Here is a 25,020-nt window from a genome sequence, read left to right on the forward strand (position 1 = left end):
AAGTTTTGTTATTCTCCTCTATCTTGCAGCCATGCTCGAGATCTCAACCAGGTTATCTGAGCACCCTGTTGAGTGTGAGAATCCCTTGATTCACAACAATCATAGAGTCAACGGTTTATTGTGGTTGAGCAGCGTCCTTCTTTCTAACCCCGACATCCTTCTCCCACGGCATGACAACCTGTGGAGTGTCTGCAAAAAGCTGCTTATCCCGGAGATGGATCGGCGTCTGTCCCTTTGGTGTATCGGGAATAGTCTTCTCCAAGCCCTGCATCACCAATTAGTCTCATAGTTCCAGGCATCTGAGCAAACTGCAGGGCGGGCAGCGCAGGGTCACTCACGATTTTCTGGAAAACACATCTGTTGAGCACACGCTCTGGCCGTCGACATTGCCACAGTTGGTGGTTATTGTTCTCCAGACAGTTCCAGTGTGCTCGAAACTCCTCCAAGCAATTCTTGTTGATATCGGACAATCTGCAGCAATCCCAGGCAGGATCAGTACTTTGCAATTTCAACCAAGTCTTACATTTATCCGTGCTTGATTCCAAGTCTCTTGATCCAGTTCAATGGGGAAAGACTGACACGCTCGCTGCACATCTCGTGACTTTCCTCCCTTCCCGCATACAATCCAACTCTCCTCGACCGTATGCCTCTGTTTTGCACTGCATGTAGTCATCGTTGTAAGGCCGACATCTCGCCCCAATGAAGAAAGACGCGCTCAAGAGGGGGGCTGAACTGGCTCCGATTTCCTCGACTTTAGGGATGTGGTCGGGCATAGGCGTGGTGTCAATCAGCACATCGGTGCTGAATCTGCAAACAAAGGGTCAGTCATGCGTGCACTCCAAAGGACTCAAAAGATCATGTACCTTGCTTCTCGTTTCGCCATGATTGCAACTGTTGGCCCACGCCACGAGCACTGTTTTGAAACTCTTCAGAAGCTATAACTCTTTCTGCACTCGGCACAGTAGGTGAGGTTCAAGCTGCGGAGGCGGAGCTGCAAATGCCAAGATAAAATCAAGCCAGGCTAACCCCTCTTTGGGACGAGGGTGATGCCGCTCTGTGCTCCCCCTGGCTCGCGCGAGTCAGGTGCGCGGTCACCCGTTTCTCACCAATGATGGGGGCCAAACCTCCGGGCGTCTTGGTGTCGGAAGGCCGACCTGCCCGCTTCGATGAAGACTTATGCGGGGGCTTTCATTGGCTAAATGACCTTTGGTCAAAGTCAAGTCGACGATCCGTGATGTGCTCAAAAGCAGCGCTGCCGTGATTTCTCTTTGTGGATGGTATCGCTGAACTCGACTCTACAAGGACCACGCTGACTGACGGAAACCTGCGGTCGACGGTATATATTGAGTTGGCGGTATCCTCGCCGCTTTCGTCCACGTTCGACTGCCATTTCCTCCTGTCGCCGGACCTTCCCCTCATCCCAGCGACGATGGACCACTCTTCGTACCGCTTGCCCCAACGTTGAGAACGTGCGGACTCTTCCTACAGGCCCTTCTTCTCCTGTCTCCTTCCCCATGCGCAATAGTGCTGATTGTCGACGAGCTATCCGACCTGCCGTTCCCTGTCATCTAAGGGTGCCCTCAGAAAATCTATAGTACGCGAAGACGGACCGGTGGCTGCAAATTCATCCACGTCCGAGGACTTATAGACCAGCTTCACAACTGCTCCATCCAGGACGATGATAAGAGCACTGTTCTCTGTTGTCTGCGCGGAACCTGATATTGATCAAAGCACTCTGCTAGCCTTGATTTGCCCATGTCCCGGGGCACGTGATATGCTGAAGCTTATCGTCGGGCACGTGGGAGCTTAAATAAAGTACATATGAATCGAGCTTTGAAGAGCTTCACAGCTACGTCGCAACTGAACGGAAAGAGACATGGGCCTTTTGGAGTGAAATCCCGCAAAGCAGTCGAACACTCATTTTAATCATTGAGGTCAAGCGAAAAACACTCATTATTTCATAATAAGAAAACGTATTTCGAAAGGAGTTTCGTAACAGATGAAGAACGCGTAATTACGATGTAATCTTGCGTGTACACTAGATTGCATTACTCAATACCACTCAAATTCGAGTGTGAGGTCTGAGCTTGAATCGCATGTGCATGTCCTTTTGATACGCGAACCACGTCGTTGAAATCTTCCACGGGTTCTGGGGGTCCACAAACTCGGCATCGAAGTTGCGAACTATCTGGGCAACAAATTTGTGTATTTCAACCTTTTCCCCCTTTAAGTCAGCATTGGAAGTGGCTTTGTGCAATAACCCAGAAAACGTCTTACCAGTGCAATGTTGCGACCAATACACATGCGTGGCCCGTTGCCCCCAAATGTCATATTGCGCGACTCGAGATATCGGGAGCGGTCCTCGCTCTCCAACCAGCGTTCCGGACGGAACTCGTCAGCATCGTCGCCCCAGATTGCGGGATCGCGGTTCTGCGCGAGCGGACTGATACCGACGATCGTGCCCGCCGGAATCTCCTTGCCGTCGACCACCAACCCCACAGGGGCGTGCCGTAAGAGCTGCCAGACGATCGACGGTAGCATTCGAAGTGCCTCTCTGACGACTGCCTGCAGGTACGGCAGCGTCTGGGTCTCTAGATACGAGATCGGCGCCGCCGATTCTCGGGTCTCGTAGAAGGCGTCGACCTCCTGTTGGACCTTTTTGAAGACCTCCGGGCGCGTACAGATGTAGTAGAGACACGTCCGCATCCCGATGGAGGTTGTGTCAGCGCCGGCGCCTCTGTGTATTTAAGTTAGCACGAAACTCGGAGATGGGACGAAACTTTTGTGTACATAATATTCATGGCCTCGATCAGCACCTCCCCGAAAGACGCGGACCCACCGTCCGCTCCCTTCATGCCAACAAAGTGCGTCAGCATATCGTATCGCTTGGTGTCACCGAGGTTATCCAGTCTCTCTTTCACCCTCATCGCGCTCCACTGTTGGAAGGCATCAAAGGACTGGACTTGCGGCTTCAACTTCATGGCCAGCCTCATTATAGGGTTATTGAACCATATCATCTGACCCCATGCGTGCCCAAGGTTGCCCATGACGAAGAAGCCGTTGAAGATGATTTTGCGCAAGTCCATGACGTCCGTTTCGGTTTCAAGATGGCCCATCGGCTCGCTGTAGGCGAGCTCTCCGACCACGTCGAAGGCCAAAGCGTTGGTGAAGTCGGACATGTTTACACTTCGCCCAGCCCGCGAGTGTGCTGCGAGCTTAGAGAAGAGGAGGTTCAGCATGCCCTGGATGTATGGCTCGTATCTCAGGATGCTGGTCATAGAGTACGCCGACGAAACCCGCTTCCTCAGGAAGGAATGGATGTTTTTGTCTTGGGTCGCGAAGAGCCCGGGGGCGACATCCGGCATTTCCCACACCTGGTACCATGCCGTCTTGGTAGAATTGTGGCCATGGCCGTAGAGAAGCTTCATGGCGTTTTCATCGACAATAGAAAGCTCATTCGGGGCCACTCTTACAACGCGACCGTAGTTTCGGTGCAGAGCGAGAATGTCCTCATGCCAAGTACCGGCAAAGTATCGCCTCGAGCGCCAAAGACCGGTGATTTTGGCCCAAAAGGGACCCGGGAACGTTGATAGTGGGTGCAATGTCAGACGATAGAGACCAAGACATGTTCCTGCAACTAGAATCCATACCGGGAACCATTCCCAGGAAAACAATACACGAATCGAGCTCACCGGTGCCTCGAGCATTTTGATGCCTGAACTTTTCGAAGCAATAGGCGGTCTCGAAAGACCGTCCAAGCAGATCAGTCTACAAACACGATCCTCTTATGTAAACCTGGTGTACCACAAAGAATCCCCCAACTCCGCCATCTCCCCGTGCCCAACTGGCCACCCCTCTTCCTCTCCACATGGCCCAAAGCATGCTCCCTTCCGCCCTCACACCCAAGGAGACTCCACATCCACCTGGCTTCTGGTCACAATGACAATAAGGACGAGTATTCCAAAATGGCTCTCAACCTCCCCGTCATACGTGCTCTGCCAAGATGTGGGTTTATGAAGACACAAACACATCAGATGCGTGTGGCGACATGTAGAAGGCACATCGCTGGAGAACCCGCGACTTCACTGCCCACCATGCGGACGTGACTCGTCGCTAATCTTCCCACGAAGGTAGTGATAACTATCCACGTTAAAAGCAGCAAAGACCACAGGCTGAGTGGGTGGGGGTGGTGGAGGTGATCAAGGATGGGAAATCTACTACAAATCTTAGGGACTTGACACATGCCCAAACATCCGCACATTCCCTTATAGATTTTTCATATGCTCACTAAATGTGTTGGTGTATCGTATTGAGTCGAAGATGCACTCCACTGAGAAGCCATTTGTGATCGTCGTTGGGGCTGGTCCAGCCGGACTTGATGATACCAGGCACAAGTGAGAAGTGCTGGATAGGATGTACTGTGGTATCTAGGGAGTGGGAGCGCGGATAAAATGCCAAAGCAGTTAAGCTCCCGCACGGCATCGGGAGAAAGTCTGGGGCCGCGCTCGAGTGTCCTGACTAACTGACTTCGCTGAGGGTCCAGCCATGTCATGTCTTGCTACTAGCCGCAAAGCCAATAACATCATGGATAAGCGCGTTGCTCGTTAAGCAAGTTGCTTTGCTTTTGACCAGTTTTGTGCGCCAATTGAGGTATAGGGCCTCTTCCTCCACAGCCACTGGACCAAGCCGGCTCTCCTCGCTGTGGCCAGGAATTGGGCTATTCAATCTTGCTTTAGTTTCGTTCTTGCATCCACCTCCTTCTGCACATGACCTTTCACACACCCACAAAGGACATCGCTACAACTGGAGTCAGAAGGCTCCTCCTGGCTTGTCACGTAGAAATGCCTCGGATAAGTACTTCAGACTAGAGCGCTTGCTACACAATGCACTGCTTGTACGAATCCTCCTTGGTATCTGCCGTTCATATTTGAGTTCACGAGCCTTGAAATAAAACCAACTTGAAGCGACAGGTAATCATTCATGAGTGACGAAGGTGGTGGTAATCTGCTCAAGTTGGGCAGCAGGAAAATGCGATTCGTCTGTGGAAAAGAGCCCGTGCCATTGTGATATCTGCACTCTTCTGTCAGCAAGTCAGTGTCAGCACGGAACTCGACGAACCACTGAGAGAAGATGTATGTAAAGGGGCTCAGCTTCCGCCATGCTATCGTTGCTCTACAATTTGTCAGCACAAAAAGCTCTGCCTCAACCTTGGGACGGGCTAACACGGATAAACGAAGCAAGTTCCAGGGTGAGCTCTGCAGAGGCGATTGTACAAATTATATCTCTGACCGACTTCTTCGTCAAGTTCGCCATTGAAAGCTCGCGAGACACTACACTTAGTAGCTTCTGTGACCAATGTTAGACGGAATTCACTAAAGCAAATGGGTAAACAGCTAAGCTAAAGATGGTTGGAACAAACGAACCGGAAATGTTGTTAACAGGAAATGAGACGCGCCTGTGGTGCCAAGAATGCTGAAACCAAGACTGACCATGGCTAGAAGTAACGTGGTAGGCGTATTTCGGGCAGAAAAGGTCGACATGTGCATCAGAGGGAGAATTGGGTGAAATTGAAAAGCGTAAAGATCCAGTGCAATATCAAAAAGCTCGGTTTGCGGTACGATTAAACCTTCCACTGCCGTTTGGCACGAACTGGTGGTGTTTTCGACAAAGCTCTTCTGCGAGACTCGGATCGGGGATGTGATAATGTACTGATTTTCATCATCAAGAGCCTTCATAATTCGCAGGCGGCAGCCCTTGTCAAAATTCCACCGGCTTTCATTACCCCCAGGATTGTCGGACGACGCGTGGGAGATGGCCAGCTTACAAAAAAGGTTCTCTTGTTCATAGTTCAGAAGCTCTGTCCAGAGGCCGGGCATCACATGTCGACATTATCTTGGCCGGCTTGCCCAAGCTCTGGCAGTAGTGGACAGGAAGAGATATCATAGTTGTGAAGCAGAAAGTCCGCATCCAGGTCGAAGTCTATGTTGGCTAAGGGATATCCCGACAGATCAGGGATATTTTGTTGCGTATCGTTTTCACCGATGGGGGACAAGACCATTGAGGGTATCATGGCGTGTTTGAGGTGGGGGCGCTGCAGAAGTGTATTTTTTTTATGTACCGTCCGTCGTCGCAGCTGCGGTAATATGCCTGACTCTCACAGAAGATTGCTACCCCAAGGGAATTTGTATAGATGTATCGCATGTCTTGAAGACTGGCGATAGCCCTGCCATCGTCGTCCCCCCTGCCAAGATCTCCACCTGGCCAAGATGAGGCAGTGATGATGGCATGGGCAATATTTTGTGGCCATAGTAGACTAGAGCTCTGCTTGTGCATCGATGGCAGCGTTATCCAGGCGCAGACAGATAGATTGGGCACTCCACGAGGCACTATACTGGATGTAGCTGGGAGGGGAACAATGTGAAAAGTGATGAAGTGGGGAATTGGAGCTGAGGCGCCCTGAGCGCCCAATCTCTGCAGCCACGTGACCTGGAGTGCCATGCTGGCCCTTGAGTGGGTCTCGTCCCCAAGCCAAGACATGGCATGGGAAAGTGGTCGCGACGAAGCCGCAGACAGACGCTGCCAACACCTAGGAATATGTTCTCGCTCGGAACCTGGTGCGTGATAGATATGTCGCGTCTGCTGCTAACAGAAGAATGCTCCCACAATTTGGCAGGATAGGGAATGGCAACTGACCCCACATGTTGGGGCATCATTCATCAAATGGCGACCTACTTTGGGCGTAATAACATTCAGCCCAACTTTCTGTTCTGACCTTGCCCTGCGTTCCGCTCCAGAGATCGTCGACCCGAGACACTTCCACACTACAGACATCGTAGTCCTTCGCGACGGAAAATCGTGCATGATGAGTTCTTTCCGCGACAAATTATTAGCCACGACCGACCGGTTCATCCGTGTCATGAGCGGCGGTACCGTCGACGAGGTCGTGTCGATTCGAAGCGCCAACTGTGTCCAGCGTACCTTGCCATCGTCGCTCAAAGCACCATCCATGAACAACAAAGAGTTCGCGGCTTTTTACTCGTCCGTATCAGGCGACCTCTCCGATTTTCAAGTCTGGCTCGCACCCGGTACAGAGCCGATTGTCGACGAGACATCCAGACGAGTGGCTCTGCACCTCCATTCCCGCGCCAATGGGAAGAATGGAACTTACAGCAACGAATATATATTCCTGCTCCTCATGTCCGAGGACGGATCGCTTCTGGAGGAGGTCGTTGAGTTCACAGACAGTGCGTACGTCCAGAGCTACTTCCAACCGAAAGAATAAGTAGTGCTTGAAGCATAGCACGGAGAGCTTTTTTGGATCACACACAAGGGACCGAAAAAGTCATGGATTGTAAGATCTGTTTTTCGACAGCATCTCTACAGCCTATATCCTCACGCCTCCATTGATTCATCGTCGTCGCTGGAAGGCGATGATCTCTCGAGAGAATACATGTGTCGGCTAACTGGCAATTTACGTTCATTCTCTGCAAATGCCGAGTAACTGGTGTTCTTGACTTTTCTCTGGCAACATGCTTGTTTATATAGCCGGACCTGAATAAGACGTAATCTAGCCGTGAAGAGAGGATCTGTTCAAACATCAGCATCAGAGGCCCTCTGGACAAGATTCTCTCTCTATCGATGTAGTGAAATATGTGAGCAAAGTCGGGGCTTGTGGATTAGGATGTTGCGCACATTGCTTAATGGTAACGCGATATATCGACCTGGCCAGGGTTTTCTTTTAGCCCGGTGCGAGAACAGAGCTACGTGCAGAAGAGGGAGAGCGTGGTCTAGTGAATGTCCGGTCCCTTTCGGCTTGATGGTGGCAAAGAATTCCGCTGTCTGAGGATATGTAATCTTGATGAGAGAGATCAGACAAACTAGATATATCAACCATTCATCTAGAACACTGTGATTCGTTTGCATTCGCTTTCCACCATGGATTATGAAACCTCAATTACCGCAAATAGAGAACTCATAGAGACCTCAGCGGGCTGCTGGACAGGAAGCTTATGCCTAACCAAAAGCCACGTCGAGTTTCCGTTGAGAGCTACACTACTAGGGTGATGGTACCGTCCAGAGAACAGAGATTAAATTTGTTGATTCCGAAATCGGTGTTGACCTGGGTTGCATACGCATGCAAGATTGGCATTCCTATCCAGTCCCAACTATGGGCAATCTTTTGCATTGAACTAGACTTCCCTAACGTGATATCCATGAAGCTTCGCAGAAATCTCAGGAGAGTCAGTGGAGCACGAAAAAGGCGCAGATCTGGGAAAGTCTATATCCTCTGCAACATCAAGGTAGGTTACATGATCACATTCAGGGGAGAAATGTCTGTTTTGCTGGCGGACTCGTCCAATGTTCAAAGAAGATGTGGCGTTTAGCCAGTGGCTATGGATTTGACGATGATGTCGTCTTGGTGACTCTTAAGATCAACCGAGTCCAAGGATAGGCCCCCCAAAAGGTATTACCGCAGAGTGCCATATGTCGTTAGCCCAGCTACAATTTGCCACGAGTTGAACGGGAAGATTCTGAAACCTCGCGAAACTGTCTGTATTTCTTCGGCCAGATCCCTTGTTTCCCAGGAGAAAGTATGCCATCCGGGTCAACAGCATCCTGCATCAGAACTGTCAGCATGACAATCTTGCCGATAACGACCCATAGTGACATAAATAATGACTAACCTTAATCTTTTCGACAAACCTGTTGTATGCGTGATTGTTGAACTCGTTGAGATCTGCAATCTCATCTGGCATCCCATGTGAGCGAATCTCAAGGCGCTCTGCGTCGCATCCACTTACCCATGTGATTGACATGACCACGGTACATGCCGTATCCCTTGTCTTTTGCGACTTTATGCATCTCATTGTAGGCCTTTTCCACGTTCTTGCACTGCTCGGGACTCAATTGGTCGTATGCATACATGCTCGTGCAAACTGAATGACGTTCGTGCATGAAAAAATCCACCATGAAGTCGAGATCAGCGGCGGCATAGATATCTCGACAAGCACGTACCCATCCCTGGATATGTTTGCCTGTAGAAGGGAGAACAGGGGCGTAATCACCGTGAGCTGCTTTCCCCGATTCTCCAAGAGGCCAGTCCATGAGAGGGAGGCTGAACAAGGACGGAACTCCCGCCAGCATAAGGCCATGCTCCGGGGGGATAGACTTCGCGTCTAGAGGCTTTCCATTTTCTTCCTTGTATAGGAAACCTTCCATGGTCCCTGTGGGTGCCTTTCGAGAGAGCTGTTCTTTAATTTCGGCTAACTGTGCGCTGAGAACTCGTTCCGGACCATAAAGACCCCAGCGGGCGACCCAAGAGCCCACCTTGAGCTCCTTCTGCAGCTCCTTCAGGCGCCATTTCGGGATGGCACCTTCGCCTTTCCAGAACGTATTCCGCTTTCCGCGAATACATAGTATCTCTCCGAAGTTTTGAACCCAAATCATGTTTGGAATCAGGGAGGTTCGTCGCATCTCTGCTAGTGCATCCACCAACACCTCTATGTCATCGTCCTCAGGCACACTGAATGAACATGACATAAAGGCAGGTGGTCGGGGTGCAACCCACATGCTGAGCTTGGTAACCACACCAAGGTTGCTTTGCAGAAATAAACCTTCGACAGATGGACCGTATGAGAACTTGGATACGAACGCCGTTGGCGAATTGGTGATACCCCACTGCCCCGTACGCACCAGGTCACCATCTCCAAGCATGACTTCGAGACCAGCTGTATATTGGTGGTGATTCGCATAGGCTCCATAGCCAACGCCCCGGTCTAAGGTCTACCAGAAGAATTAGCCCCACTCCGCCAGAATAATGGGGGGGATACTCATTCACATTGCCGATGACACTTCCCCAGCCGAGAGATGGAATGCTTGGCCAGACTTTTTTCCCATGTTCGATACAATAGTTGTAGAGGTCCTGAAAGGTGACACCTGGTTCTACCACAGCATAACCCTGCTCGTCGTTCACCTCGAGGACACGATTCATACGATGTAGATCAAGAGCGACAGAGCCGTTCAAGCGAGGTGCTGGACCTCCGTAACTTGCCAGGTCCAATTTCGTTAGTACATAATACAGGCAGGCTGTGTTGTAGAGTAAGCACCTACCCGAGGTTCTTTCCCCTTGAGAATGTCCACAACGGGATGTTGAACTTCTTGGCCACTTGAAGCACTTGACTGAGCTCTCCGATCGATTCAGGGCTATGAGAATCATTATTACATCAGTATCGACAGAATGTATCAGGTTCATCACGGCATGTGTACTCACCAGACAGCAGCGCTCGGCATCTTGCGCTTCGACTCGTCATTTTCATAAAGCTCGTACGGATCGATATAGTGCGCCAGTGCGTCCCCGATGAATACTTGGGTCTGACCGACTATGGCGACGAGATCATGCAACGCTGTCTCGAAGTCGGCTCGGGTAACATTTGGCGGTAGCACCGGTTTGATCGGCGCAATTTTGGGCGGGGCGAACGTTTTTTGGTGCGCGCGGTCATATTCAGGGTCTGCATAGGTATTCACGGGTAATTTGGACGTCATGACGGGCTATCCTTCGTAGGCGATTTTTGTTTGGCTGGGACATCCAGTGTCGCTGTCGGAGTCCTATATATCATTCTGTGGTCATGGAAATCAACGACGACAGTCAGTAGGTAACCCCCCAATTACCCGTTCCAGCTGGCCAATACCGATCCACTTGTCACCTACTCGTTGGAGAAGACTTGCACCCCATGGGAGCTCAGCTCCACATGTCGCCGAGATATTATTATAGTACCGCGAAGGGTTATACCACTTAGGGCCTTCCTTTGGAGAAAAGTGCTTAAGGGTTGACCGAGGGGTTATTATGGTTTGCCTGGCTACGGATGGAGAATCAAAACGACCTGATGCCCACACCAGCCCCGATGAGGAAGGTATACCGCGGACAGGAACAAGCCCAGGGATATGACGGATGATCCCTCCTTTAGTATGCCCCAAACCATTAGGGGAAAGGGACTGATAGTCTATACGTTATGTAATAGGAAAATAAATGTTAGGGACATTCGAGTGTGTTACGAAACGGCCTAAAGGCTGACCATCGACCATTTTGGGGGGCAGGCAGGCAGGCTAGCTGAAAAGAAACCCGTGACTACGAATATTCATATGTTGTGTTATCCCAGCCTTGATCCGTCTGCCCACGGTCATCTGGAGTCACCCCTCAATTATGCGTGCCGCTGCCAAGATTGGAAAACAGTACTTCTTCGACCTGAGCGTTTCCTAGTCTATCGCCAGCCGTATTCGAGTAAGAACGGACACAATGCATTCGGTTGGGGAAGGAGGCAGTACGATGGTAACTCAAATGTTGTAACTAAAACCTTAAATAATACGAGAAACTGAATACACGAAGGCACCGCGGCCGCGTTACTGGGGGCGGGCTGGTCCAGTTCGTAACAACGAGGGTTTGATGGAATTGCTGTCTCTGCAAGAAGGAAGCTATGAACCTCGTGACCAGGAACTGCAGAGTTTGAAGCAAAACACTCCATGTCCCGCAAGACAACCATCTTCTATTTTCCAACAGCCGCGACTGCCGTCATGTCCGAAGCTATCCCAGAGCATCGGTGTCGGGGTCATACATTACACCATCACACCCATTGACACGATCGACCTGTTCGGTGTCCTAGGACTTGGACTCTATGCCGGTAAAGGCAAAGTTCTTGTATGCTGGGAACCTCTCCTCTGGATCCCATTGCGCTCGAACCTTCAGCCATTTCTGAAGGTTTGCCTCGCTCATCACCTGGACGAACGAAGTCTCGATTAGCAGTGTTCGCGCAACGTGTGGAACTCCGTAGGCTGGCTTACCTTTTCTTTCCGATGAGTTACGTCGTAGTCTGCAATATATTGGCCAACGCCAACAGCAGAGGCTTTGGAGTATTGATCATACATCCACTCCCTCATGCGAGTGTCGTCCGTTGGATCGGTCCAGCAAGTCATCGTCGACATGTAGTACTGCTGCGGTAGGCTTCCGGCCATGTCGGCAGCATCGGGGTAGCACTCGGCGATGTATATACAACCCACTGACCGCCGTGACGGCAAGTCGCACATGGGCCCCTCCATGGTCCGAACCAGCTAGAAACGAACAAGTCAGTAACGCGCTCAATAGACTGGGAGGTAATGGGAGTAGTTTACCTCTTCTCGAGAGACCTTCGGGCTGCTGAGGATGCTATCACATTGCCAGCGCTCGCCCTGGCCGCAAGGGTTCAGAGCATCTTGGTCATCAAAGAGTCGTTTCCAGGTCTTATGCTGGAGATCTGTTTTTACTACGAGTAATTTCTTCAGATCCTCCGGAATCTTGTCATACTCGCTGAGCATAGTTCTTGCTTCTCCTTCTGAATCAGCGTACGCTATCACCTCAATGGCCATAAGCAGTGTTTTGTCGGTAATTTCGTCGCCAAGAGGGAGCGAATTCTTGTTGGCATAGATAGTTGCGGCGGCTGTCTCGACGCCATATCTCGGGGTGCGGTCGTTGGTGTCCAGCATCCATATGCAGATCTTCCTCCAGTTGTTAGAAGCGTTGAAGATCAATGTCGTAGTGTACAACTGACGGGCGGGCATTGTTCGGGCCCAAAATCTAGTTACTATGCCAAAGAACCCTTGGCCACTTCCTCGTGCAGCCCAGAAGAGATCCGTGTTTTTCTCTCGGCTAGCAATCACGACCTGCCCTTCCGCCGTAACAATCTCCATCTCGAGGATCCAAGAGTCAGAAGTCAGGCCCCAGCCTCGACAAAACCATCCTTGTCCCCCACAAAGCAAGAAGCCGCCGGCGGCGACGGTCGGCGAGTGTCCAAAGGGGAAGAACCGATTTAACCCAGTGCACGCCTCCGCGAGCTCCTTGGAGATACGGCCAGGACCAAAAGAGATAATTTTCGTACTTGCATCATAATCGATCGAGGAGTTCAGATGCTTGACATCAATAAGCAGACCGCCTTCCAGAAGGGAGCAGCATGGGAACAAGTGGCCACCGGCGCGGACACCGATGGGTTGCCCGAGAGCAGCCGCCTGTTTCACTGCTTTGACAACATCTGCAGTCGTTGACGGACAGGATATTGCAGCTGGCATAGCTGCCGGTACGCGAGCGTTGAAATACCTCGTTCGAAGTTCCTCATATTGGCTATGATCACGGCCAATGTACTTGTGCTCGTCGCTCAAAGAAGTTGGTGACATCTTGTTGATTGTATCGCTGAATGTGCAAAGTCACTGACTTGCGCGCACCATTTACGTTCTCCTTTGTATCAGTTCTTTCCCGCATCGCCATGTTGGTTGATATGGGATGGGCAATCTACGTCCTAGCTCGTGGGGAGGAGGCCTCCAGAGGGTTTGCACGAACCCCACAAAGGGTAAGTTTCAGTTGGGATTAGGAGCTGTTCCACCAATACTGACCCCACATATATCTTTGGGTGACCACCAGTTCACCAGCTTATTTGGGAGGGGTGTGCAGTTTGTTCCGACCAGCACGCTGTGGGATTGAAGGCAACACTGCCAATTAATAACGCAGCATCCACCACCCCCAGATTTTCCATTCTGCACTTCGGTGTCATGTCTAACCCCGAGAACAAAGCCGTACAATCTTCTGTCCAAGCCTCCAAATCCAACCTCCGACCCTAACGAGACCCCACAGAGGTGGTGTCTATGCACGGTGCAATCCATGGCGTGACCGGGCAGCAGAGGAGGTCTGGGTTGTGCACGGAAATTTCCCTGAACGGGCGGCGGTCATCTGCAGCCATACCGCATGCATCGGCACAAGAGTTTGATCGTTGGCAAAGGGAACGCTGCGTTCAGGACTCTTCCTTGTGTGTAGCTGCTATCTCTCCTTGAATATACGGCATGAGAAGGGGATTGCTGCACTGGAGCTGTAGGAGTTCTCTAACTGATGCAAATCACTGAGTAACCACATTGTCTGGGGGTTTGCCGGCACGACTCGATCCAACAACCAAATCCAACCTCCGTACGATCGAGGAATTTCTATGACTGTCTCTCTGTCCTAAGCCGGGGCTACAAGCCAATGACGTAGTGACACGCGAAGAACGAAGGCACTCGGAATGGTTTGTGCCTTGAGTGCAGCTGCAGCTGGCTTGTGTAAAGTCTGGGCGTGGTCGTATTGGTGTTTCGGTTCAGCCACCCAGGGGCCTACATTCAAGCTGAAAATCTGGCGATAAGATACCCAATGGTACAATAATTGCCTGTGAGTACCTCACCGGTCAGAATAGTAACAACTAGAAGATAGGTCTTTGATTCACCCTGCGCAAAAAGGGCAAGATTGTGTATTGGCGTCGCATACGGACACTCACACCGGAGCGATGCAATGGGTATTCATAAATGGACGAGCGAATTGGTCTCATGCCAGAAATTCACGCCCCGACTGTTCACCGCTGCCAACTCTGTAGGAGGCTTCAAATATCACACCCAATGGTGATCTTCAGAGAATGAATCGCTTTTGGCATGCCCCGCGTCCGCGGACTCGCAATTCCGTGCCACGAAAGGAAGCGAGAGGGGCGCCAAGGAGGTTTAATTCCACTACAATCACAAGAGACCACTGTTAAGGATGCCTGAGAGTCAAGGGTTAGTTCCACGTGAGCATTACAAAGGACTTCACAGCCCAACCTAACTGGAGGCCATCTCGGTCGCGAGCAAGAAGCAGTCTAGCCAAAAGAGCATCCTTACATTTGCACTAGTCCCAAAGCACCATCATTGGGTGGGGAAATTATCGACGACGAGGTGCCTGACTAAGTCATCACGTGAAAGTCCCCTTTTTTCCAACCAGGCGAGTATATGATTCACCGTTGTTGACCTTGCCTCGGAATTTAGATTATCCGGCAAGTTAAGTTTTGGTCGAGACTTTCCTGAACTCCTACCTAACTCGCAATGTGACATGGTATAGAGCCATATCTATACAAGTATTCGCTCATGGGCTATGTTCGGCCACTGAATGTGCCCATCTCAGCTAAAGTCCACACAGTTTTTACCCAAACGTCTCTGTCACTATCGGAGAAAATATGCCCGCCAAGCCGAGTTTGAAAGCAACAGGATGATAAGCCTCTGATAAAGCCGAAGTATAAGGATTGGTCCATGTGAGCCGAGGAGTCATTTTCACCTTGACGCGCTGTGAAGTCGGGTCATTTTCTGAGATTCTAGCATCCTGTTCGAGGGCCTGATGGGCATAGAAGCTGCTCCCGACCATCCAGAAGGCTCGATCCAATCTGCACCCCCAAGCGCTTTGCGATGGACGGACGAGCATGATCCAGAGAACCCGTAAGTGAAGCGAGCCAGCTCTGACCCCTGACGAGTTCTTATTGGTATGCTAGATTCAACTGGCCAGCGACGACGCGATGGAGAGTGGTAGGTCTGGCATGTTACGTGTGAGTCACAGCAAGCTACGTCGAGCGTATCATCAACCTGATAAAACGTTTAGTACTTTTATTGTTGGATGGAATGCCACCACCATCTCGGGCGCAGCGCTGGAAATCAGCGAATACTTCGGCGTCAGTGATGAGCACTTCCCCAATTCATTCTGGCCCGTTACGTCTTGGGCAACCGGTGCTGCGATTGCCCCTATGATTGTGCTGCCTATTATGGAGGATTTTGGCGTTCGTCCAGGTTACCTGGTGAGTGTCATTTGCATAGATTCCAGGGCAATGACCGGTACTCTATACTGACAGGTATCGGGAGGTTAGGTCTCATATTTCACGTTTTCAATCTTCGTCATCCCGCAAGCTGTGGCCAAGAATTTCGCGACACTGATCGCCACTCGCTTCTTCGCTGGCTGTTGCGCTGGAATCCTACAGGATGGGACCGACGGCATTGTCGCCGACTTGTTCCCCAGTCCTGTGAAGCGAAGCCTACCGATCAGCTGTTACGTGTTTTCCCTGCTCGCAGGTGTTACAATCGGTCCAGTCATTGGCGGTGCGATCAACGCACACTTGAATTGGCGATGGTACGAGACTATCCGGTAACACGAAGGGTGAAAATCTCCTGCTGACTCCCAGCTCAGGATATTCTACAGCCAACTGTGCATCTACTTTGGCTCACTCCCGTTTGTGTTCTTCCTCATGAAAGAAACTCGGGGTCCTGTCATCCTGTTGAAGCGGGTCAAAAATGCACCTAATCAAGAACCATCCAATATCTCCGAGCTGGAAAAACAACAGCATCACGTCAATATTCTGCAGTTCGTGAAGGACAACGTTGTACGGCCCGCCTATATGCTCGTCACGGAGCCGGTTGTCTTCTTCTTCACCCTCCTGACCGCACTATCCTACGGTATCGTCTTCGTCTCGTCGCAGAGCGTGGCCCAAGTCTTCATGACGCTGTATGGCTGGCCAGAGCACCAAACCGCCTACATGCAATCGGCGGTCGTGGTCGGCGAATTCCTCGGCCTCCTCATATGCCTGTACCAGAATCACCTGTTCGAAAAGGCGTTCCGACCCGAAAGTCGCACACCCAAGTCTCGACTGCCAGAAGTCCGCCTGTACATGAGCATTCCCGGCTCTTTCATCGGACTGAGCGGCGGACTCTTCTGGTACGGCTGGACAAGCTACAGCTCGTTGCATTGGATCCTGCCCGCCATCGGCCTGACCCTCACCGGCATCGGCAGCATGGTGGTCATGCAGGCCGTCATGATGTATCTGACGGATGCTTATGCAAAGTATGCTGCGAGTGCAAGCGCCGCCGCCTGCGCGGGAGAAAACGTCTTTGCCGCATTCTTGCCTCTGGCGGCTCAGGCAATGTACACCAACCTCGGTTTTCACTGGGCGAGCAGTGTTCTGGCCTTTATTGCTCTCGCCTTGAGCTTCGCGCCTATAGTGCTCATTTTCTACGGTGAGACTATCAGGAAATGGAGCCCGTTCATGTCTCAAGCCACGTATGAATGAATAGCCGGTAGAACTGATGGGAATCTGGTGAGAAGCTGCTACTTTAGATGTAAATAGCCCAGCAGAGCAAGTTCCGGAGTCGCTCCCGAGTTTTCAACCGTGGCTATAGAACTAGATGTGTGCCTCATATATTACCGAGTCGTGAAACCTCGGGTGCAAGGGTCGAATCCCTCTTGCGCTGGAAGATCGATTGGCCAAAACCAAGATAAGCTTATCGAGCGAGTTTCGGGAGGGGCAGCACCAGAGACGGTGAGATGTCGGAGGTGTGCACCATCTTCTATGTTCCTGTAATTCGATATTTCTACGCTCGACGACATATTCTTGCGTGAAGTCGTGGCCACCAGTCCGACAACATGGCCTGCATGGGTAGTGCTGCCGGCGATCGACCCTCTTGCTCAACCTCCGAGGTTCAAACTCACCGTGTTTCTGATTCTGCCCCGAACCCTCCTACCGGCGGTTGTTGCGTCGACTGTGGCAGTGGTCGAACTGCATGTGACGGTAGGTGCTTTGTTCGTTTGTTTCCTGGCTCACCTTAACAGACATACACAGATGGTTGCATCCGTAAGATCGCTGCAATCGAATGTCGTGCCACTTGCGGAAACCAACCCAGAAACATTCCTCCCCTTGACCTTGATGAGTGTCCCGAAAAATGCTGCCGGGATGCTGGAAGCAGCGCCACTGTCAACAAGAAACCCGTACCCGAGTCTACCTCACGCAACCGAGAAGACGCTTGTCACAGCCGCCGCACGAACATTCAAGGACCGAGCGATATCACTGCCAAGAAGAAAGAGCCGTGTGGTAGCACAGGGAGCATTACAGCGTGTGGTGGTGGTAAGCCTAACCGCGGCGCTCCTTGCTCTGGTGGGAGAAAGACAAAGTCTATAAACAAAAGGGACGGTGAGAGCTGTGGAAGTGGCTGCCAGATCGATACGGCTTCTGAGAAAGACACATGCTGTGCCAATAAGCCGGGACTTCACAACTCCGCTCAAGAAGACGACAGCTGCTGTGCTTCGAAACCAGCCACTGGCTGTTCTGAGAAGAAAGACTCTTGCTGCGCTAAGGAAGCAGACGCCTGTTGCGCCGAGAAGGAGGACACCTACTATACCGAGAAGCAAGATGCTTGCTGTGCCAAGAAGGAAGACGCCTGCAGTGCTAAGGAAGCAGACTCCTGCTGTGCCCAGGAAGATACCTGCTGCGCTAAGAAAGAAGACACCTGCTATGCCGAGAAGGAAGACGCCTGTTGTGCTGAGCAAGAGGACACCTGCTGTACTGGCAAAAAGGAAGCTCTGATTTCTCAGGCGCCAATCGATGGTTGCAAGCAGGGCTCCTCATGTTGTGATATCAGCACTTCAAGCAAAGCGAAGGACCTCTCGCCAGCTCCTTATGAAGGAAAGCGGCAGCAGACGACAGTCGATACTTGCATTCACCATCTTCAAAAAGCATTTGCTGAATATTCCAGTTATATCGAGAAAGGCCGGTGTATTTGCCGCAGTGTTCTCGATCGCCTCGACACCTGCTGCGGAGAAGTTGTTCCTAAGAAGGCCATCACTGACGACCTGACTTCCTCGTTCGGAAAGTCAACTGCACTTGCAAGCACCCAACAGCTTCCAGTTCGCCGTCAAGCGTCACGGGCGTGCGGGAAAAGTTGTTGCGATAAGACGGCTCAACGCAATAAGGCCGAGGTGCAGTCCTGTTCGCTCGACAAGGTCGAGATATCAAGTGATTGGTCTAGAAAATCGATCAATGTCAGAACGAAGGAGGTTGATGTCGAAGATGCTGCTGCTCGCGAACATGTTCTTCTCAGTGTTGCTGGCATGACGTGCACAGGCTGCAGCAGAAAAGTGTCCAACGTTCTCAAAAACATAGATGGTCTATCCTCGATCAAAGTCACCTTTGTGACTGCTTTGGTTGAATTTGATCTCAACACTTCGATCACAAACTTGGAACAATTGATTCCACCTATGGAGAAAGAGACCGGGTTCAAGTTTTCCAGGATCATAAGCAACTTCCAGTCGTTGGACTTGAGAATCGATCGCACTACTGCTACACATGCCAAAGAGGATCTTGAAGCCCTGTCCGAATCCGTTGAACAGCTCGACAAGTTTACTTTTCGTGTCAACTACGATCCGACTATCATTGGTGCACGAAAACTCCTGTCGTCTATCAGGGGAGCAAGTCTTGTTCCACCACAGAATGACGCCAAAACAGCTGATGGCAGGCGGCGTCTTGTCAAGATGGCTTGGTTCACGGCACTAGCTACGGTATTGACGATTCCTGTTGTCGTATTGGCATGGGCTCACACTCCCGTGCCGTATACAACCCGATCAATCATCTCACTGGTTCTTGCCTCACTCGTTCAGGGTCTCGCAGTCCCCGAATTTTACGCAGGCGCGATGAAGTCACTCATATACAGTCGGGTCCTCGAGATGGATATGCTGATCGTCATCAGTATAACCGCTGCCTACGTCTATTCGGTGGTCGCTTTCTCTCTCACGCACGCCGGATTCACCTTGGAAATTGGCGAGTTTTTCGAAACCAGCTCTCTGCTCATCACTTTTGTTCTTCTTGGGAGGCTGGTGGCCGCCATGGCAAAAGTAAAGGCTGTCTCTGCTGTTTCTCTGCGGTCACTGCAGGCGGAAAAGGCGCTGCTCGTTGAATCTCCGCAAGAAACTATTGAAATTGACTCAAGACTGTTACAGCTTGGTGACGATTTTGTTATACCTGCCCACAGCCGTATCGTGACAGACGGTTATGTGATCCACGGGCAATCTTCTGTCGATGAGTCTATGATCACGGGCGAGAGCGTCCCAATACCAAAAGCAAGCGGTGATAAGGTCATAGCAGGTACTGTCAACGGCCCTAGTCCGCTTACCATCCGCTTGACGCGTCTGCCCGGCAAGAATAGCATCACAGATATCGTCAACTTGGTTGAAAACGCTCTGGCGAGCAAGCCTCGCATCCAGGATCTTGCTGACAAGGTGGCGGGATACTTCATCCCAGTTGTCATCTCGATCGCTCTTGTTACTTTTGCGATTTGGATGGCGATAGCTGTGAAGCTTCGTGGGAAAGACACAGGCGGAGCCCTCGGTCTTGCCATCACTTATGGGATTGCCGTGTTGGCCGTCTCATGTCCTTGTGCTTTGGGTCTTGCTGTCCCCATGGTTCTGGTCATCGCTGGGGGTGTCGCTGCTAGGAGTGGAGTTATTATCAAACAAGCCAATGCCATCGAAAAAAGCTACAAGGTCACCGACGTTGTGTTCGATAAGACCGGTACTCTTACCGAGGCGGATCTCGCCGTTATCCACGAGCAGGTTTTTCCGAATCCAGATGCAACTCAAGATGAGGTATTCGCAGTGACCAAAGCACTAACCAAGGACATTCAACATCCAGTGTCTTTGGCGGTTGTCAACCACATAAAGGGAACGAGCACCACCCCGACCGACATCAAACAAGTCGAATCCATCCCTGGCTCGGGGATTCGTGCAAGATGGAAGGACTCCCTTGTCCAAGCTGGTAACCCGTATTGGTTGAATATTGAGGATCGGCCGGAAATTGCAGCGCTCATCGACAGAGGCATGACCCTCTTTTGTGTGACTCTGGACAACAAACTCTTGGCTGCCTTTGGTCTGAGAAGCAGCCTCCGGGACGAAGCCTATGCCGTCATTGCAAATCTCCATCGTCGTAACATCAAATGTCACATTGTCAGTGGCGACAACCCAAAAATGGTCGAGGACGTTGCGAGCACTCTGGGGATCCCGCTATCCAACACGGCAGCTCGCCGTTCTCCTGGCGACAAACAGGAATATGTTAAAGCATTGATGTCTTCCGGTAGGGTCGTGCTCTTCTGTGGTGACGGAACGAATGATGCGGTTGCTGTCGCGCAAGCCGATGTGGGTGTCCAGATTGGCACTACTTCAGATGTCACCAGAGCCACAGCCGACGTGGTCTTGTTCAATGGCCTGGAGGGTGTGACCGCATTACTCGACACCTCCAGACGATGCTTCCGCCGAATCATGTTCAACTTTTTCTGGTCCGCGCTCTACAATCTTTTCGCCATCTTGCTCGCAGGAGGGGCCTTTGTCCGCGTCCGCATCCCGCCCGCCTACGCTGGACTCGGGGAAATTGTAAGTGTGTTTCCGGTCATCGCTGTTGCGCTGTCGCTGTTGTGGACGAGGTAGATGGCCGGAAGTGAAGGTTCTCTCCGGTTGGGGGTGTGTGAGGAAAGACAGGGTCGAGGAGAGAAGACAGTTGAACTGGCCTGGTAGTCAGGACCAGGGACGAGTCAACTTATTCCAGAATGAGGACATTGATGGGTTTCTAAGAGCCATGGATGCGCGCGTGGACCACTCTCATTAAAATTTTCCACTCCAATATATCTATTCTACACTCAAGCCAGATTCAAAGTTGTTTCCCCGGCCACATGCCGACGGTGATGATGTGCCACACTCCCTCCGCGTAGTGCCGTTGTGTACTAGGTACGAGGTATACATAAATGCAATTCGTTGATGACGTTGCTGACGGACATGGCCGTCTACTTACTATACTTGGAGGCATGTATGCATTGCCTGTCAGCCTGTCGGTGCTAGGTGCCGAGTACAAACGCCTCGGGTTTGGTAATTTGAGGTTTCTCTCAAAGATCAGCCCGCTCTGCGTATCTGCGTCCCTGACCGTCTCATCGCTCGTCTAGATTTCCTCGTGGCTCGATCGATCGACGCGCGACCCCTAAGCAAGTAAGCAAGCAATGTCCTCCTCGTCGGCTGCTCCATCCTCATCTCTGCTCCGCGGCTCGGCGGTCCTGGTCATCTGGGGCCGCGTGCATGGCTACGAGGATCCGGAAGTAGAACGCCTGCTGAACGACTGGTGGACATATGAGCATTTGCCGGAACGGCTGGCGCTGCCAGGCTTCCACCGCACGCGACGGTACTACTACAACAGCTCGTCGCCTGTGGAGGGCGGCAGGGGCGACCAAGTCACGACAGCGAGCCGCTCCTCGAATTACATGGTGCTGTACGAGGTGTCGTCGCTGGTGGCGCTCACGTCACCCGAGTACATGCACGCACTCAACAACCCGACGCCGGGCACGAGGAAGTACATGCGCGTGCTGTCAGGCATGAACCGGTCGGCGTGCCGCGTGCTGGCGTCGACATCACGGCCGGAGTTCGCGGCCTGTAAGGTCGGCGGCGCAGGCGGGACACTTGGGCACATCGTCTTTGAAGCCCCTGCGGCGGCGGATACGCGCGCCAAGTTACAGGACTGGCTCTCGGGTGATGGCTGGCGGAGCCTCTGCGCAAAGCACTCCAGCCTGCTCGCCATGCACGTGCTCCAGCACGACGAAGCCGCCACCCGCTCGGGCAGCTCGACCAAGTCGTACGACGAAGTCGACTTCCAAAGGGGTCCCGAAAGCGCCGCGCTCAAGTGGATGGTGCTGCTCGAGATCACGGACCCTCTTGGAAGCCCCTTTGCGTCCTACGGACCCCAGAGCGACGATATCAAGCAGGGTCTGAGGAAGCATGATGTTGATTTGTCCACGGTGACGCAAGAGCTGTTTGGATTGTTCGTCGTCATGGAGGAGTAAGGTGGCCCCAGCTTGTATTCGTCTGGCTTCGGCGAGAGCATAGTCCGTGGAGTTTGAGGGTTCTGCATCAATGTACTTGAAGTGAGCGTTGGCACAGAACCGAGACAAGAGAATGCAGTGAGACTCTTGCTCCCTAGAATGGGACTGTGCTGTCTGTTAGAACGAGGGCGTTGCCCTGTAAATGGTTCTGTCGCTGCGTAAAACCGTCGACCTGCACGATCGGCAAGATTTCTCGAGAGCCAGCTGGGTCGATGTACTTTGCAGGAGTATCATTATGTATTCTCGTCCAGTCAGTTTAGGCTTGTCGAGTGTTATGAGCAGATGCGAGATACAGTCAGGGCTATTTGAGGGCGCTGATCGGGGTTTTCTGAGGATCAGTCTCTCAACCCAGCATTGTGGAAAACGGGGTTTATGGTGTGTAGGTGGAAAGAGGCTCGCTGGATGCAAACGGAACTGGGTGGTTTTGCAGGATACGGGTTTAGGAAGTTCCTGCACAGTCAGCCAGCAGGGGAGAAAGCTTCACGAGAGAAGTAAACATAGAGTTCACGTCGACAACTTTGGCTCATACTCTCATCATCACCTCAGCGGGTGGAAGAGAACAGTTTGCGCAGTCCTCCCCTCGATCAAGCTGAAATTGACTGGGCGACGTCACTGAAAGGCAGCAAGAAAATTACAGAGAATTGGGGGTGCGAATCTGACTTGACATGGGGATCTAGACTACACCATCCACCCATCTGCGCAATCACCCAGTGAAAGATAAGTGAGCAAAAACGCGCCCCCCAGAAATACCATGTGGTGTGATCTCATACAATTCCAATGCATCTCCAGGGATAAATAACAAGCTATGCCAATGCCCAATCTCGTCCCAACCGCCTTGAAATCCTCCGACCTGTTGCAAAAGATGGCCAACGTTATCCTCTCCATCAACGCCGGAAGCTCCTCGCTGAAGACGACGCTGTTTGTGGAGGAAGAGAGCGACGAGGGCAAGGTCAAGGGCCTCCGGCGCCTAGGGAGCGCGGAAATATCTTCCATCAATGCCCCTCCTGCGCGCCTAAAATACCTGCGTGGCTCCTACAAAGACACCCGCGAACTCGGCGACATCAACGACCACAACCACGCCTTTGAGCATATCCTGAACGCCTTTCTGGCTGATGCTGAGATCCCAGAGGTCTCCAGCAAGGATGACATCGACTACACGGCCCATCGAGTTGTCCAGGGAGGGAACTTTGAGGAAAAGTGCGCAGAGAGACACCCCACTCACACCCATACCGAAGTCGCGATAGATTTTGGACGCGTGGCTAACTGCTCATCAGCCAGTTCATCACCAAGAAGACCTTGAATAAGATCAACAAGCTGTCAGATCTTGCTCCCCTGTATGTACTCGAGAATCCTGAGCCCTTGACCCTGGCGAACTGCTGATTGCCATTCAGGCACAATGCTTCCGCGGTCGGTCTCATGCTGGCCTGCCACGAACACCTCCCCAATGTCATCAATGTGGCATGTTTCGATTCCGGTTTCCACCAAACCATGCCTGACTACGTCAAGAGCTATGCCATTGATCAAAAGATTGCCAAGGAAAAGGGTCTGCGCAAATATGGGTTTCATGGTCTGAGCTACCAATACATCACAAGAACCACCGCCGCGTTCCTGGGGAAGCCGGAATCCGAGACCAACATCATTGCCCTGCATCTGGGGAGTGGTGCTTCCATGTGCGCAATACAGAATGGACGTTCAATAGACACGACCATGGGCTTGACACCCGTCTCAGGTTTACCCGGCGGCTCGCGGAGCGGTGACATCGACCCGAGTCTCGTCTTTCACTACACCTCCGATGCTAGCGCATTGAGCCCAAACAGCACAAAAGATCTCCATATTTCCACGGCTGAAGAGATTCTTAACAAACAGTCAGGGTGGAAGGCATTAACGGGGACGTCAGACTTTGCAAAGATTGCCGACCCGAATGCCCCGGACACCCACAAGCTCGCGTTTAACATCTTTACTGACCGGGTTGTCGGCTTCGTGGGCAACTACTTTGTCAAATTAGGTGGCAAAGTCGACGCCTTGGTCTTTGCCGGTGGCATTGGCGAAAAGAGCCCCTACTTGCGACAAGTCGTGATTGACAAAGTCTCATGCCTCGGCTTCACCATTGACGAAGAGAAGAACAAGAAAGGCCCGGACGGAAAGGACGTGGTGGATATCGGCACCAGTGAAACCATGCGCACGTTGGTCTGCGAAACGGACGAAGACGTGAGCATTTCCAATTTTCCCACCGGACGATCTCTGGCTAACAGCATGACAGCATGAAATGGCGCATTCCGTCCTAGGAATGCTCTACAAGAAATAAAAAACAAGACGGACCCAGACGACCTGATGACGAACCCGCGCACGACAATAGACTTTATAATTTGATATACAAATTAGACCGGCCCGTTGCAACGTACCAGCCTTGTTTTTGCCACGCCAGTCTTCTGCTTCGGCTCTCTTCTGCCGGTGTTTTGCCATTAGTCACTTCAACTTGCCTTTTCTACTTACCGAATGAGAAAGCCA

The 25,020-nt window shown here is 51.8% G+C and overlaps 8 protein-coding genes across 8 annotated transcripts; 4 read left to right on the top strand and 4 right to left on the bottom strand.

The window, feature by feature from the left end:
• Nucleotides 1-115: 115 nt before the first annotated feature.
• AYO21_03062 (hypothetical protein) lies at nucleotides 116-883 on the bottom strand (the record flags this gene model as incomplete). Its single annotated transcript, XM_022653037.1, has 4 exons — nucleotides 116-265; nucleotides 339-471; nucleotides 580-807; nucleotides 864-883. The coding sequence occupies 4 exons, from the start codon at nucleotides 881-883 to the stop codon at nucleotides 116-118; spliced, it is 531 nt and encodes a 176-aa protein (XP_022514731.1).
• A 1,179-nt stretch (nucleotides 884-2,062) lies between these two features.
• On the bottom strand, nucleotides 2,063-3,707 carry AYO21_03063 (hypothetical protein; the record flags this gene model as incomplete). The annotated part of the gene is made up of 3 exons (XM_022653038.1): nucleotides 2,063-2,215; nucleotides 2,278-2,737; nucleotides 2,791-3,707. 3 exons carry the CDS (start codon nucleotides 3,705-3,707, stop codon nucleotides 2,063-2,065), a joined length of 1,530 nt encoding a protein of 509 aa, XP_022514732.1.
• A 3,155-nt stretch (nucleotides 3,708-6,862) lies between these two features.
• Nucleotides 6,863-7,282, top strand: AYO21_03064 (hypothetical protein; the record flags this gene model as incomplete). Its single annotated transcript, XM_022653039.1, has 1 exon — nucleotides 6,863-7,282. One exon carries the CDS (start codon nucleotides 6,863-6,865, stop codon nucleotides 7,280-7,282), a length of 420 nt encoding a protein of 139 aa, XP_022514733.1.
• Nucleotides 7,283-8,499: 1,217 nt separating this feature from the next.
• Nucleotides 8,500-10,542, bottom strand: AYO21_03065 (hypothetical protein; the record flags this gene model as incomplete). Its single annotated transcript, XM_022653040.1, has 6 exons — nucleotides 8,500-8,616; nucleotides 8,685-8,749; nucleotides 8,802-9,783; nucleotides 9,839-10,046; nucleotides 10,111-10,203; nucleotides 10,271-10,542. 6 exons carry the CDS (start codon nucleotides 10,540-10,542, stop codon nucleotides 8,500-8,502), a joined length of 1,737 nt encoding a protein of 578 aa, XP_022514734.1.
• Nucleotides 10,543-11,653: 1,111 nt separating this feature from the next.
• AYO21_03066 (hypothetical protein) lies at nucleotides 11,654-13,197 on the bottom strand (the record flags this gene model as incomplete). The annotated part of the gene is made up of 3 exons (XM_022653041.1): nucleotides 11,654-11,770; nucleotides 11,836-12,102; nucleotides 12,163-13,197. 3 exons carry the CDS (start codon nucleotides 13,195-13,197, stop codon nucleotides 11,654-11,656), a joined length of 1,419 nt encoding a protein of 472 aa, XP_022514735.1.
• A 1,987-nt stretch (nucleotides 13,198-15,184) lies between these two features.
• AYO21_03067 (copper-translocating P-type ATPase) lies at nucleotides 15,185-21,076 on the top strand (the record flags this gene model as incomplete). Its single annotated transcript, XM_022653042.1, has 8 exons — nucleotides 15,185-15,282; nucleotides 15,336-15,389; nucleotides 15,443-15,635; nucleotides 15,705-15,964; nucleotides 16,022-16,845; nucleotides 17,269-17,396; nucleotides 17,448-17,729; nucleotides 17,822-21,076. The coding sequence occupies 8 exons, from the start codon at nucleotides 15,185-15,187 to the stop codon at nucleotides 21,074-21,076; spliced, it is 5,094 nt and encodes a 1,697-aa protein (XP_022514736.1).
• A 563-nt stretch (nucleotides 21,077-21,639) lies between these two features.
• AYO21_03068 (hypothetical protein) lies at nucleotides 21,640-22,473 on the top strand (the record flags this gene model as incomplete). Its single annotated transcript, XM_022653043.1, has 1 exon — nucleotides 21,640-22,473. The coding sequence occupies one exon, from the start codon at nucleotides 21,640-21,642 to the stop codon at nucleotides 22,471-22,473; it is 834 nt and encodes a 277-aa protein (XP_022514737.1).
• Nucleotides 22,474-23,317: 844 nt separating this feature from the next.
• Nucleotides 23,318-24,777, top strand: AYO21_03069 (acetate kinase; the record flags this gene model as incomplete). Its single annotated transcript, XM_022653044.1, has 3 exons — nucleotides 23,318-23,709; nucleotides 23,787-23,846; nucleotides 23,904-24,777. 3 exons carry the CDS (start codon nucleotides 23,318-23,320, stop codon nucleotides 24,775-24,777), a joined length of 1,326 nt encoding a protein of 441 aa, XP_022514738.1.
• Nucleotides 24,778-25,020: the final 243 nt, after the last annotated feature.

The sequence above is a fragment of the Fonsecaea monophora genome (assembly GCF_001642475.1).
Source record: "Fonsecaea monophora strain CBS 269.37 chromosome Unknown Scaff14, whole genome shotgun sequence".
Taxonomy (NCBI): domain Eukaryota; kingdom Fungi; phylum Ascomycota; class Eurotiomycetes; order Chaetothyriales; family Herpotrichiellaceae; genus Fonsecaea; species Fonsecaea monophora.